At 37.6% G+C, this 15,642-nt stretch overlaps 1 protein-coding gene across 4 annotated transcripts; it reads right to left on the reverse strand.

Moving 5' to 3' along the window:
- Positions 1 to 4,640: 4,640 nt before the first annotated feature.
- On the reverse strand, positions 4,641 to 14,238 carry LOC121427408 (4-galactosyl-N-acetylglucosaminide 3-alpha-L-fucosyltransferase 9-like). 4 transcript variants are annotated; one of them, XM_041623785.1, is made up of 2 exons: positions 14,068 to 14,238; positions 4,641 to 6,991 (listed from the first exon to the last, which is right to left on the reverse strand). In XM_041623785.1, the coding sequence occupies exon 2, from the start codon at positions 6,823 to 6,825 to the stop codon at positions 5,425 to 5,427; it is 1,401 nt and encodes a 466-aa protein (XP_041479719.1). In that variant the 5' UTR covers positions 6,826 to 6,991; positions 14,068 to 14,238; the 3' UTR covers positions 4,641 to 5,424. The 4 variants fall into 4 exon arrangements, with proteins under 4 accessions (XP_041479719.1, XP_041479716.1, XP_041479718.1 ...); XM_041623782.1 differs by lacking the exon at positions 14,068 to 14,238 and adding an exon at positions 8,396 to 8,667; XM_041623784.1 differs by lacking the exon at positions 14,068 to 14,238 and adding an exon at positions 8,006 to 8,376.
- Between the last annotated feature and the right edge of the window lie 1,404 nt (positions 14,239 to 15,642).

Genomic DNA, 15,642 nt, shown 5'->3' on the forward strand with positions numbered 1-15,642 from the left:
AAAAATATGAATAAACCTAAATTCATATAATAAAATACAAGAAAAAAACAAGTGGGGATATGACACCGTCCGTTTGCTCATTGAATATTCATGAAGACATGCCTAGAAATGTTTCACCGGAATAATGCAAATCCCTAAAATGCCATTACTTTATTCCTTTTCCGATTTTTCTCAAATTTTCAGTGTTTTATTTGTCTGATTTTTCTTGATCTACTCAAATCAAATTCAGCCTCGAGTACCCCTTCAAATGCAACCCCCAAATAATAATAATAAAATCAAGTCCTGCAGTCTTTTAACGTGAAACCCGAACAGCAGTTTCGTCCTACTGAGGTTTCGAAGCAGACGAAAAATCGCAATTTTGTCGTTTTGTCCAGAGTTAAGCATTTTTCTAACCAGCACCGTGTAGTACAAGAATGCTGTTTTTACAAATAAAATACTGTAGTGTACAGTATCAGCACACCGCGGGTGAAAGGGCACTTTTATGCTTTCACAAGTGAAACCCTTTTTTATATATATCCACAGCAGAGCACTCCTTTATTATGCTCTCTTTTTACTCTTTGTATAACAAGGGCCATCCTGTGCCCCTTGTATATATGTTATTTTTTGTGTGTGCTTTTGACATTTGCTCAAACTTCTGCAGTGTCGTATGAATACTACCACGAAAACAAAATTACTGATATCATCAAAATTATTCTAATCTACATCAACGTGAGCTTCACTATCATGTTCTCCACTCATTATCGCATAACAGATGTAGCACAGACGCAATCGTTCATAGTATAATCATTAAAAATTAACTAATAACGAAAAGAAAATAGTAGGCATATTATTCAAAAAATAATAGTATATATAAACATTGTTATCTTCGTTGCAAAGTCATCTTCACCAACCTCCTCCTCATCACCATTGTCATCATAATCATCATCATCATTATCATCATCATCACCACCATCATCATCATCACCATCATCACCATCATCATCACCATCATAATCATCAGTCATCATCATCAGTCATCATCATCAGTGATCATCATCAGTCATCATCATCAGTCATCATCATCAGTCACAATCATCATCAGTCATCATCATCAGTCATCATCATCAGTGATCATCATCAGTCATCATCATCAGTCATCATCATCAGTGATCATCATCAGTCATCATCATCAGTGATCATCATCAGTCATCATCATCAGTGATCATCATCAGTCATCATCATCAGTCATCATCATCAGTGATCATCAACAGTGATCATCATCAGTCATCATCATCAGTCATCATCATCAGTCATCATCATCAGTGATCATCATCAGTCATCATCATCAACACCATCATCAGTCATCATCATCATCAGTCATCATCATCAGTCATCATCATCATCAGTCATCATCATCAGTTATCATCATCAACACCATCATCACCACCATCATCACCATCATCATCAACACCATCATCACCACCATCATTATCACCATTATCGTCATCACCATCATCGTCATCATTGTCACCGTCATCGTCTTGATTATCTCCGACATCATTGTCATAATTCATCGCTGACATCATCATCTTATAACAGCTACTGTACTCCACCAGCGAAATCGTTCACGTTTTGATAATGTCAAATTTATTTAATTTCTATCTATCAAGAAAGGGTATTATTAAAAGGCACTAAGTATGAGTTGAGAATAGTAAAAAAAAAAAAAAAACGATGTACATGCTATTGGGATCACAAACATAACGAATGGAAATAAAATGCGATGAGAATTACCAATCAAAAAGGTACACACAAATATATTATGTCAGAGTGGAAAAATTCAACTACTGTTAATTTTAAAGTACAATTTAATAGGCCCATCAATTTTTAATCGGAAAACGGAATAAGGTTCGTTATTTATGTTCGATAGTCCGAAAATCAAGCAAGATTTGTATGCTTGCACATTTTTATGGAAACACGAGTTCAAATTTGAACGTTAGGGGTTGGTATGATAGCAGCACCCCAAGGTGTGCTAATGAGTGTAATTCTGCTCATCTGTGCACCTTTAAGGGTGCAATTAGCTACTTAAGCATCTATGTAGGATGCAGAGATGTACCATGTAATAAAGGTTCAAATTTGAACGTTTTTTTAATGTCAAGTATCATGCACCTTAAAAGGTGCAAACGAGCATTTCTTGGGGCAAATAATGGTTAAAAAAACATGCATTTTGCACCTTTTTCTACATTGGGTGTAAGATTACACGCCAAAAGTTTGGTAATAATGTGTCATTTAAAATGTTAAAAATGTCTTATTGTGTTTAGTTATTAGTTATTTTCGTATAATGAGCCTTATTTTATTTTCGGACTATCGAACCTTCGAAAAAGTTCACCACATGCCTTGCCGGATTGATAAACCTACGTAATGTGCGTTGTTGCCTTTTTAGAAAAACGAGGATTTACAAAAAAAAAGACAAAATCTAAGTCGTGGTAGAACTCATACACTAAGGACCTTTCCAGATCACTTGGCAGACGCAGAATTCTCTGACGAAGGACCTTCAATGACTAATCAAAATGCTCTGGGCTAAAATAAAACCAGGGTAATAATATCCAAGTCATTTGGAAGCGCATAGGGACCCCGGGGGGGGGGCACTTACATTGACGACTGGATACCATGCGCGACCAAAAAAACACATAAAAAGGATGTCCTTTTCAAGATAGGGCACGTTACGTATACGTAACGTGATAAGGGTGTCAAAAACACTAAAATAATGAAAAAAGGGTATCTATTTCGCAAAGAAAGCTACTTGTTTACGGTCAAATTTTCGGGGATGATAAAGTAAAATCAAATTTTTTTATAAAGGATGTCCTTTTTTTGCCCCAAACATTACGTGTTTAGAGTCCGATGTACGCGAGGTGTGGGCCGATGTGTAAAGGTAAAACCGACGACCGACGGACCCGTGACATATATCGCTGTACTTGTTTAGGGGTTTATTTCAGGGATTACTTCCCAAGAGTATCGTTTTGTTTCCAATACCTTTTAGTGGTAGGGTTTCACACGCCAATAAGGGGTGCATTTTCAGAATATGGAAAATACGTGTTTAGGGTGCTTTTCGAGACCCCATAGTCGCGCATGGTATCCACTCGTCCATGGAAGTGCCCCCCCCCCCGGGATAGGGACGTTATGACATAATGTGATATGCGCTATACAAGAACTGCGTTAGTATTATTATCATTCATAATATATCATGTCAACTCAATATCCTTATAAAATCGACTTAGTCGGCAAACCTATTATGGCCAACCAAGGGAAACGGAATATTAAGCGAGCATCGGAGACAGAAGGTCTTTACAGACAGGTTCAACTTCACAATATTCCTATTAAATTTGAGACAATCAAAGACAGGTACTGTATTCACTATAGACAGGTGGCCGCTAAGACAGATAAGACTGTAATTTGTCAAGTTGACTTCAATGGCCCGTATTCTGAAGTCGGGTTTAACTTAGACCATGGTCTAAAAAAATTATGGGAAGCCAAAAATATCAAAATTTTTATTAAGTTATATGTTTCTCATGTTTACTGTGCTCTTTCCTGATTCATCGATGGTGAGGACAATCGTCTACTTATACTTCCTAGACAATTAGGAACGATTTGAGAGCCAAATGAGCTAAATATGATATCCATACTGTTAGTGATTTTATGTAACAATATTGGCTATCCATACTTAAACCACAACTTTATACCTGATTTTAAGTTGAACCCGACTTCATAATACGGGCCAATATAACAATTCATGTGACACTCAAATTATTATGAATTCTCTGGGAATGATACATAAGATAGTTTTGAGATATAAATGCCAACATCACAAGTGACTTCCACCATGTATCTTGCCATGTCGACAAACAGCTTTATTTCTATTCGAAGAGTAACAATAATTATCTCGCCATATGAAAAGGATGGCAATTTCAAGCTTCCCTATAACTTGACGAGATCCAGAATATTATTATTCGTGTCCAATACGGGCCCGTATTCTAAAGTCCAGTCTATCTTAGACCCAATTCCAACTCTGTGCTAACATTATGGGAAGCCAAAACTTTTCTTTAGACATTGTATGGTTCTTATGATAACTATGATTTTTTTAATTTTCTTTAGCTATATGAATCATTCCTAGGCTATTCAGTAATATGAGTGTCCATTGAGTGAATAAACATGATGAATTCAATCTCCACTTTTAGATATTAATGCACAAATTGGCTTTATTCTGTTTAACCTCGTCGTTAGACCGGAAAATAAATTATACCCGACTTTAGAATTCGGGCCTGTGCGTTCTTATTCCATGTTAGTCGATTCTGCTTGGATGATTTATTCTCGTATTGACGAGCCTTACTTTGGATTTGATGAAATACTACTGGGTAACTGCGATACATTGATAATCACTTTTATCAAGAGTTTCCTATTTAATCGTTCTATGATCAAAGAAGAGCAAAGAGGTAGGGTGGTAAGTTATTAACCCTTATGGATCCTGGATGAATCCCACACTCTAAAACCGTTGGGTAAAATTTTACCCAATATTGAGTAAAAAGTGAACATGCATGTTTGCTAGGTATTTTTACCCTATATTTGGCTATTTAAAAGCAACATTGCGTAAATTTTTTTTCCGTAAAATCTTTTTACCCAACAACATGCATGTTCCCCATTTACCCAATATTGTGTAAACCTTTTTACAGTGCAATGGTCCATTGGTATTCATCCAGGATCCAGGAATGATTTTAGGAAACAAAGTAAGTTTTGAAAATTGGCAATATGAAACTGATTTACACTGTTAAAACGCTTCAGTTGAACAGTGTACATAATCATCATTTCACACTGTGCGGGTTCACACACTGGACCACGTGAGAATTGGATTCCCACTGTTAAAATACTTAATAATGATAATAATAATAAAGCATTTATGAGACGCCGATTTATCTAGTTTCCTATTCAATGACGCACTGTATATTACCCCAGCTGTAGCTCCAGCTGCTAAGGGCGCTTGGTGCATTTCAGAAATTAATCCTGCCGGGTACCCATTCACCTCACCTGGGTTGAGTGCAGCACAATGTGGATACATTTTCTTGCTGAAGGAAAACGCGCCGTGGCTGAGATTCGAACCCATGCTCCCTTATTGAAAGATAAGATTCGCAACCACTAGATCACGACGCCCCTACAAGTTTAAGTTAAACTTAAGTTTAAAATTGTTAGTTAAACTTAAGTTTAACATTGTGAAAGTTTTTTTGTCATCTTGTGTTCTAAACTGCGAGAAAACCTGTGGGACACACTGTCCTTTCAAACAGGAAGAGTCATTTGAGAAATGTAGGCGATGTCCAATATGTCGGGGGATATTGCCAATGAATTGGGTCTTAGTTACCTGTTCACTACTCGTAGTTATTGTAAGTCTTAGATTCCAATCTATATTTTCACTCCTAGTAATTCCGTTTGGTGAGTACAGGACTGATTCCACCATGTAGGAAAGTCGGGTGTCCTCCACCTCCATGATTTCTGAGGAAAGACCGAATTGTCCACCATCTTATTTATCAATTCACACAGATGCTGAGGGTGTAGAGCACTTTCCGACCCGATGCCTAGAGTAACTCTCCCAACCTTCTTCCACTCGAAGTACTCATTATACAGCGTCTCGTTTCGATCCAATAAATTAATGTAATCCACAAATTCTTTCATGGTCTTGAAGTCGTTTAAATGGATGAAGGAATTCGGTGGCGCAAACCTGACATAGTCCTCCTTCCTCGCTCCGAAGACAACAGGGACCATGCCGGTCGCATATGCATTTTTCCACAGCTTTTCGGTGATGTACTCGGCGCATTCGCTATTCTCGAGTGAAAGATAAAACTTGTATTTTTGCATTTCCTTCAGGCAGACTCTCCAGTCACGCGGGCAATCGTAGGTACCGCACTTGCCATAAATGTGCACATCTAAGTGCTTCTGCAGAGCATGAACAAACTCCGTTCTCTCCCAACCCAACGGTTTGCATCGTGACGCCATCCACATCATCAGCCTCGACTTATTACCATTCTTCACCTCACTCAGTTTATCTTTCACAAATTGTCCATACGGCAATCTAATGTCCGACCCTGATCGGTACGTCATGCTAAGATTATAAGGGTTGCCCGCGAAAGGAGGAACGAGCTGCGGTTCGTGCATGGGGCACTCTCGAGAATACAACACCCAAATCTGTCCCGGTGGCCTTGCTTGAAGAGCACTTTCCAAATCAATGAATTTAAATGCCCCTTCCATCAAAATGGCGACGTCTGCATCCCGGAAATCCGTCAGATTCCGGGTGTACTTTGCTTCTACGGCGCAAGGGTTGCCCTTTCCTTGTTGACATGAATCGAAAGTGTTCCTCTCGTGGTTGTGGTAAACATTGCCATCTGCGATCTTGTGAAACCTGACCATCTTAATCACACACTTGTACGAAGGATCCCAAGTAGCTCTATAAAACTTGTAAAGCACCCGATTGTCATTGTAAGTAATTAGCCCACCGGCACCAGTGTTTGCATCCGGTGCAGAGTTTCTGGAAGAGTTATTAATCTCCTCCTTGGTGCGGACTTCCATGACGTCCTCGGCTGCTGCTTTGTCCACACATTCAACGGAAAGCGATCGCGTCGTTGCAGCACATGACGAGCAGTTGAACGCTGTCGGGCGAAGCTGCATGGCCCTATAAGTTCTTTTGAATTCTTCTGAAGTCAGTAGGAATACAGTAGTGAGAGAGAGGGGGACGAGTAAACAAATAACCACATGAATCTTTTTGTTGTTTCCCATCTTGAAAATCTTTCGAGTGAAATATCTGAACATTCTCTATCGTGTCATCTTACACAGCACTGTTGAGACGTGGATGAAGCGATATGAGGTGTCTGGTAGCAACGTCATGGAACGTGCAGTTGATACTCTATAGGAACTGACTGTAGGAATCACTCCTCGCTTTCGATACAGGATGCCCAGGGGTACGGGAGATCTGATCCTGCAGATAGAGAGAGAGTGGAATAACTTGAATTGTCACAAAGGAATCTGGTGGAAATCCATGAAACACGTACATGTACATGACATTCATTTCCTATGATTGTATGGAATTAAAGGGGTAGTTCACCCTGAAGAAAACTTTGTTATAAAAATACCAGACAAATATTTTTGAAAATATTGTTGAAGGTTTGAGGAAGATCCATCAAAGACTGGGAAAGATGTTAAGATTTGATGATATACAGATTTGTGACGTCATAAACGAGCAGCTTCCCACATGTTATGAATATGAAATGCATAAATTCAATTTTGTCATGGTTCATGATGACTAATTATTTTTTATGTATATTCCAGGAGAGGGTGTGAAAAAAATGTATCTAATGATATACAGAAGGTATAATAAAATAATTTTTAAAGAAAATCACAATTCATTTATTTCATTATTTTAATATTGGGGTACAGCTCGCATATGACGTCACAAATAAAGGATAAAATTCTTATAACTTTTTTTATCTTTGATAGATTTATGGATTTTATTAAAGCCTTCACCAGCGTATTTTATTATTTTTTCTTCTATTTTCAACAAACATTTTGTATGGTGGCTCAGAAGTAGAACATCCGTCTCATAAATGGAGGTAGTAGGTTCGATCCTCAGCCGAGTCATACCAAAGACTTTTCAAAATGGGACCTTCTGCCTTCTTGCTATAGGCGCTCAGCATTTAGATCGGAGAAGGGTAAAAACAACGTCATGCATTACCCGCTGGTATAGCAGTTTTCAGAGTAAAGTGGCTACCCTGTGTAAATAAAACATCATTATTAACATTTTTGAACTTCCCTTTTAACAATGCAAATGGAAGTGAAAAGCGAGTGAAAATTTACTCGTTTTTCTTAAAGTATTTGAACGGAAGTTTTATCGTCATTTTTTTGTTAATCATGGTAATATGATAGTCAGCATCTATCACCACGACAAAGGTTATTCTTGTATAATTATCACAAGTCAAAGCGGAATTCATATTACCAGTCCAGAGTAGTATGGCGGCGATTCTTATACGAGGGACTGTCTGTCTGTTATTTATAGCAACCAATGGCATAGGTTCATCGTGCCACCAACTTCCCCCTCTTTCCTCCGCCCGTGGCAAATGCAAAGAAATATGCATTATTGGAGAGAATTACCATGAGAATGTCGGAGAAACATATATTTTTTGCAGTACTATGAACATGTGATAACAGAAAGTCACTCTTTAACATGAATTCACTGAAATTCAAAATTATAAACATCAAACAAACTTCCTGAAGACCATACATACATATTATAAGAGTGAACGGCGACAAAGTAAACATACGTTCAAGAGGTAGTACTTCACTCTTCGGAACAAGAACAGTCACATTAAAAACTTTAATCACTTACCCAACTAGTCTGTGTCATTCTCCTAAATATTCGTGATGAAACAGTTTAACTTTTAAAAAGCTAATAATTGTTCAAATAGATTTGTTTCTTTCGGTAGTTCACTTTCAAAATGGCTTACACAACGCCTCGAAGCCAGGTAGGGGAAATAACAGAAATACAGTTTAGTTGGGGCGCATCCATGCGAGATAGTCAGTGTATTATTGCACTGAAGCTGCGCGTTGGAAACTCCGTGGTCATTCTGGTGCGTGGTGCTTTATAGAATAAAGCGAGGCATGGGCTAAATGAACTGTATAGAATAAAACGAGACGTGGACTATATAAGCTGAGCCTTTCTTTTCATTCAAAAATCGTTACACTCTTTTGATCAACTCTCTACCTATAAAGCCATTCTTTCGTCAAAGACTACAGGATTACGAGAACAGAATCAATTCCACAGGGGTGATCCCCCAATGGTGACTCGGACCCGACAATTGCTCCGCCGACATTTTCTCCGCAGATATCTGCTCCGCAGGAATCTGCCGGGCAGACGTCTCTAAATATCTGTATAATCAGGTTTTCATTTATCTTTAGCATCTTTACATCATAAAAATTGGGGAATAATCCATCGGAACAGTGAATAATTATAAGTATTCTGTTTTTAGGTATTTGGAGCTTTTCTCGAGGATATATCATAACCATGATATTGTGTTATTGGTGTTTCATCCGATTGGGGGTGCAATATTCGATATAAGGATGATATTTTTTTATTAGGATACACTCCCAGTGTTTTTACAAGAGCGGACATTTTCAATGTGCCGTTTCCTCGAAAATCGATGGATCGGTAACAGTACCTAAACGTTTCGAAACTATGTATATACAACAATGTTGAATTTAGACAAAAATGGGCAGCAAATCTCGTTGGAGCAATTGACGGCAGAGTAATTGTCGGCGGAGCAATTGCAAATGGAGCAAATATCGGCGGAGCAATAGTCCGGAGCAATTATCGGCGGAGCAGTCGTCGCATTTTGCTTAGCAATTGTCGGGGGAGCAAATATCGGCGGAGCAATTGTCATAGAATCCCCCCACATGTGTCTCCCGCTTCCGCCCTATCCCAAAGGACAAAATCCTCGTCCAAGCATTGGTGTTTTCCTCACGCCTTTTCTCAGAACACTTCATAGAACTACATGAGTGAAGAAATCCATTTGTATGTCGAAGTCTGTAACATCTAAAATGAAAGAGGGTGAAAAAAAAACATCAGAAGGGACTGGGTTCGGATTGATGTCCCCCAAAAATAAATAATTAGAGAGTCAAAAGGGGCCTAAGCTTTCGATCCTAGCAGAATCTTCTTCGGAGGCAAAATGACAAACATATAAAGAGGATTTTGCCTCTGAAGAAGATTCTGCTAGGATCGAAAGCTTAGGCCCTTTTGACTCTCTAATTTACTCCATTGGCTCTTTTTTTTTAGATAAGCAGTTTTCAGCAGCTTCTTTTTGCCACAAATAAATAATCTAACATGGTGAGTTGATATAGAACTGGAGTAGTAACAGTAAAGCATTACCAATATACTTCCTTTTGATCGTACATAAATATAGAGGCTTTGCCATGGGCGGAAATCCCAAGGGGGACAGGGGGACTACTCAAAATAGTAGGGGGGACACAATATCAAATGTTCCCCCTACTATTTTGGGTCTTTTGTGATGAAAATAAATACATCATTCGAAATCGAAATAAAACATGTATTTTGGACGAGATAAGCTTTTTTTTGGTCGAAATGACCTTATATTTTGCTTGAAACTTTTTTTTTTTGCTTGTCATTTTTTTCAGCCATTTGTCCCCCCTACCTTTTGGGAGAGATTTCCACCCGCCCCTGCGCTTTGCTGATCCAATAGCCGATTCCCATGCAACAATGAGAGTGTAATAGCTGAATGCTATTACACAAAAGGAACACAACAAATACAATGCAATTCAGTTTCAATAACAAAATTCTGATGAGAGTGCACTGCACACACACCCACACAGAGTCTAATATGCATGTAAGAAGTACAGTAGGTGAACTGGAAAAAAACATCACCTCAAAACACAAAAACATGAAAAAGGTACACTGTAAAACACGGTTAAATTTATCATGCAGGAGCTTGATGACAGGCATTTACAGATAAGAAGACATAAATCACAATCAATGAAATGTTGTGAACATGAAAAATATACCCAGAAGTAAGAGCTCTGTTGGAGGGCGACCATCAGGCGCGCGCAGCCACCCCCCCCCTTCCAAAGAAAAATACAATAAATAAAGCAATTCAAAGCCATACGGCAGCTTTATGAGGTGAAGTCATAAACAATTAATACATTAGTTGTTGTGATGTTCTTGTTGTTGGTTTGTTGTTGTGATGCGCCATTTTGGACTATTATATTTGAATTATATTTAAATGGATTATACGATAGGAAGATTTCATAGTGCAGAACGCCACTACACTGGCTGTAAAACAATTGTGTTCCATCCACCAGTGTATACGTGGGATGGCGGCAAGCAGTTCACACAGGTAATAAATGCATGGTGTTAATTGAACGCTTGTAAGTGCTATATTGACACATTATGTTAGTTACATGTTCAAATGCCATGATATATTCTTGTTTCTTAACCATCTGTACATCTCAGTGGGTAATGATTTTCCACATTCCAGGGCCTTTATGACCATTTATTGGGCCTAGAATCTATTATCATGGAGTACCATGCCAACGGTATAACGACGTGCATTTACTGAAGAATGTGACCACGAACTATAATGAAGACGTGACATAAACGAAACAATGGGATAATATTGCTGATTTAAACCTTGTACCATGGGCGGAAATCCAAGGGGAGACGCGTCCCCCTACCTAAAAGAGTGGGGGGGGGACTTAATATCAAATTTCCCCTTACTATTTTTTGGTCTTTTATGACAGAAAGAAATACATCATTCAAAATCGAAAAAACATGTATTTGGGGCGAGATTACCTTACTTTTTGGGTGATAAACTTTTTTTTTGCTTGTCATATTTATTTTGGTCGAAATGATCTTACATTTGGATTAATAAACTTTTTTTTTTTTTTTTTGGGGGGGGGAGGGTTGCTTGTCAAATTTTCCAGCCCCTGGTCCCCCTACCTTTGGGGAGAGATTTCCGCCCTTCCCTTGTCCTATTATGTAAAGTACCCCTTCTAATACTTCGACAGACATTTAATGCTTGTCAAAGTATTAGAAGGGGTACTTCACGTTCTTAAATGTGCTTTACAACCATTATTGGCTTTAAAGGAAACATTTTCTGATTCCTGAAATGCATTTAATCGGACTATTTTCCTGGATGAAGGTTCAAAACAGACGGGAAAATTGATATGAATCGCACATATTTCACTATCCCCCCCCCCCCCTCTCTGCACATATGGGGGGTCATGATTATGCAGATTTAATTTCAATAATGTTCTAATTCGTGCTTACTGAACTGATTTTATTGGTTGAGATGGAAAAAAATAAAAAATGGAATGTGATCTAAAGAAGATGTGAAATCAGGGGAGCGTTTCATCAATATTTTCATCCGACAAGTTGTCGGATCTGACATCTTTCCATGATTTTGATTGGCTGACAGGCACTGTTCCTATGGTAACTGTCGGATAAAATGGGACTTGTCGGATAAAACGTCCGACAAGTCCTTTCATGAAACGCCCTCCAGGGCATCTATAGCGCAAAGCTGAGCAATCATCATTGAACAATATTTTTACGATTGATTGCATTGGCTGCACTGCACAATCGATCATAAAAATCAACTCTTGCATAGTATTTTATACACTAACCACCACCTTTTCCGTTTTGGTCTTATTTCGACCAATTTATGCTCATTTTGCGAAAAGGAAGAAGAAACGTAAAGTTTAGATTTTGAAATAGATAAATTTAGTTAGCAGGAAATTCTTTTCGGGAAGCAGGAGAAAAGTAAAGGTAAATATCAATTAGTTAATCATGTCTTGATTTTAGTTAAATATCTTATTTACAAAAACCGAGAATTAAAAAAACCTCCTTCATTGATTGAAATAAAAAATAGTATTAGGGGGATCAAAGAGAAGAAAAGAAATTAGCAACAAAGAGGGGGACTCTTACAATCCATTTCTCTAAATGGGAAAACTTAAATATTAGACCATGTACTGGAGCCCAGAGCCAGTTCTCCACCGGATAGGGGATGGGGGTGTTCAAGGGAGGGTGGGGGGGGAATGACAAGGGCTGAGTTTGTGTTTGAATTTATTTGGGTGAAGAGGCCGAGGTGATGGGTCAAAAATATATATGCTGATGGCTTCAATTCGTTTAGGTTTTATTAATGATTTATTTATTTTTGTATTTAGAAGATTTCTCTTATGTTTTTTATTTGACACTGGAAAAAAAATCAATGTGTTGGAATTTTCTGTAGAAGTTTCTTCTTGATGCATATAATTATCATCAGTGTTATTTATAATTATGTATTGGAAGATGTCTGACATTGTGTTTTATTGTAACATTCATGAAAATATTATGTGTCAAAGTTCTATTTGTTATATATATTTTATTTTGTATACATGTATGAATTGAAGTTGTAAATAAAAACTACTCAATACAAAAAAAAGTAAAAAAAAAATCATACAGCGAGAGACAAAACCACACACACTCACACAAAACAATTTAACAAACAGAAATACTTGGTTCTCTTTTTTTCTTGCAGAAAAAGCAAGAATGATACAAAGAATGGAAGTCCCTTCTATGTAGAGAACACTGTAAAAACTGCGGTGTTAAAACTGACACCAATTGGTGTTAATAGAGGACCACACCCTGAGGTGTCAAAATAACAACCTAGAGATTGAATATAACACCAAAGAGCGTAAATGTAACAACAAAAGGTGTTGTAATAACACCTATAGGTGTAAAACTAACACCACCAATTTAACACCGGTGTAAAATAACTGGTGTGGTCCTCTATGTACAACGGTTAACACCATATTTTTTGCTGTGTGCATGTAGCTTTTCGGTTAGATGAAAGAAAGGATGAATACATTTTGATCTATTTAAATTACATAAGATGCACTGGCCCGTATTCTGAAGTCAGGTTTAAAGTTGTGGTTTAAGTATGGATAGCCAATTGTTACATAAATCACTGAACAGTAGAGATATCATATTTCAGCTCATTCGGCTCTCAAATCATTCACAATTGTGTAGGAAGTATAAAAAGATAATCGTCTTTACCATCGATGAATCAGGAAAGAGCAAAGTAAACAGAAGAAACATACAACTTAATTTAAAAAAAAAAACGAAATTTTTGGCTTCCCATAATTTTAGCACAGAGTTAGACCAAGGTCTAAGTTAAACCTGACTTCAGAATACGGGCCACTGACTTTGAATGGAGGGGGCATAGTGCGCATCTTTTATCATAACCTAGGGAGTTTTCTAGGATTCTCGGGGGGGGGGTGGGGGGGTGGGGCCTGACTTTTGTTGAGACAAGGTTATTTTGAGAATGTTTGAAAGGTGTTAAAATGAATCCCGGATGATTCATCGATCGCGATTTTCATCGACGTCAGTATATGAATTCGGAGCGTATATAGTTTCCATGGAGACATAAGGAAACACAAAATTCAATGATCGAACATGAATAGAATAGAATAGAATAGAATAGAATAGAATAGAATAGAGAGTATAATACGTACCATCAAAATAGTGGACGTTATCGCTGTGATTTTTCAGTTCCAATCTGTTTTTTATTCAAGTCAAATATAGCTTCACGTTAACACCATTCTACTATGTTATTTGCAACACATTTCGTCGAAAGATATTGTATTCCGTTTGTCAACTTGATGTCTCAAAAGATAGTACAAAATGATAAGATAGAAGTCTTCGATTGATAATAGTAATTTCATCGCTGCAACATGCTAAACTAAACAGTGATTAATGAAACTGATGCATTCATTTATAAGAACTGCGCTGTTCAAAGTGTATGTGGTTAACCGTATGGCGTACAATAATGGGCGATCTACAGTGCGTATCAAAAAAAAGTTTACACTTTGAAAAAGCCCTGGGAATTAAAAAATATACAACATGTGGGTAATTTGTTCACATATAATCTTGGATTTGGGTCTAATCTATCCAATGAAAGTAAAAGTTTTGACAGAATGTTACACTTGAGTGAGCACTGACCATTTTTGTAAAGCTCGCAGAAATCTGTTTGCGCAGAAACGCTTGTTTTCACGCTGTGTCCAGGAGAAAGGGTGAAATCAATCTTACCCTGCAAAACATTTCTCACACATTTACCTTGCACTTTTAGTCAATTGAAATAAAACAGATACGTTCAAACATTTTGTAACAGTTTTGCCACCCAATTGGAATTTCAACACTTAGTAAGCACAGTATTTACCCTTTTTTGTGCCAGCTGGATCTGAGGACATAACTGAATCTGAACAAAAGTTGATATCAGACATCTCCAGCATTTTTTCACTAATTTTTTTTCATTTAAAGTTGGTTTACATTTCATTTTTCATTTAATACTTGTTTCTCCACACTTTTCCCAAGCTTGACAATGATTAACATAATGAAAATCAAGCCTGAGCCATTTCATGTAAATCACAGTTCAGTGTAAAGCAAATATCGTCACGATGGCCCTCGGTGTGTGGGGGAGTGGGGTGGGGCGCGATGCACTCTTCGAAGTGTTTTGGGCAAGGAAACAAGTTGAAAAGGTAAAAGATATCTTCAAATCAATTTTACTAGCTAAATTCCATGTGTTCTTCATGATTAAGGTCTACTTTTATTCGCATAACTTTTTCAAAGTTCTGCGCAAATCATTTTTCACTAACTTTTCAAAAGTAAGTGGTGCTCACTCAAGCGGAAATATTTTTCGACATTTATATCGTCATTTGCTTAAATGGATCTGTACTAATGTGAAATGTGGAAAAATCCTCAGGATATTACAAATGTATGATTTTACAGGACTTTTTCTAAGTGTAAACTTTTTTTTGATACGCACTGTACATTCAAGGAATAGGAGCGATTTCCTGTTCGGAGAATGCCGCGTCGCATTCAGTCAGTCTGCCAGCCCCTATGTTAATGAGCAAATGAAAAAAAATATCCAAGTCCTCTCGTGGCTGAATTCATATCTCTGCACAATCTCGTGTATTGTGATACTTTTTTTCCTCAAAGAATTTAACCATTTTCTCCATGAGTAAAATTGATCATTTTTGTACCATGGGAAAGAGTAAACGTTACTCTTTTATATTGGTTATTTCTTTTGA

Source organism: Lytechinus variegatus, chromosome 14, assembly GCF_018143015.1.
Source record: "Lytechinus variegatus isolate NC3 chromosome 14, Lvar_3.0, whole genome shotgun sequence".
NCBI classification, from domain to species: domain Eukaryota; kingdom Metazoa; phylum Echinodermata; class Echinoidea; order Temnopleuroida; family Toxopneustidae; genus Lytechinus; species Lytechinus variegatus.

Excerpts from the sequence above, each read along its gene's own strand:
- LOC121427408 (XM_041623785.1), bottom strand. The coding sequence starts at position 6,825 with ATGTTCAGATATTTCACTCGAAAGATTTTCAAGATGGGAAACAACAAA.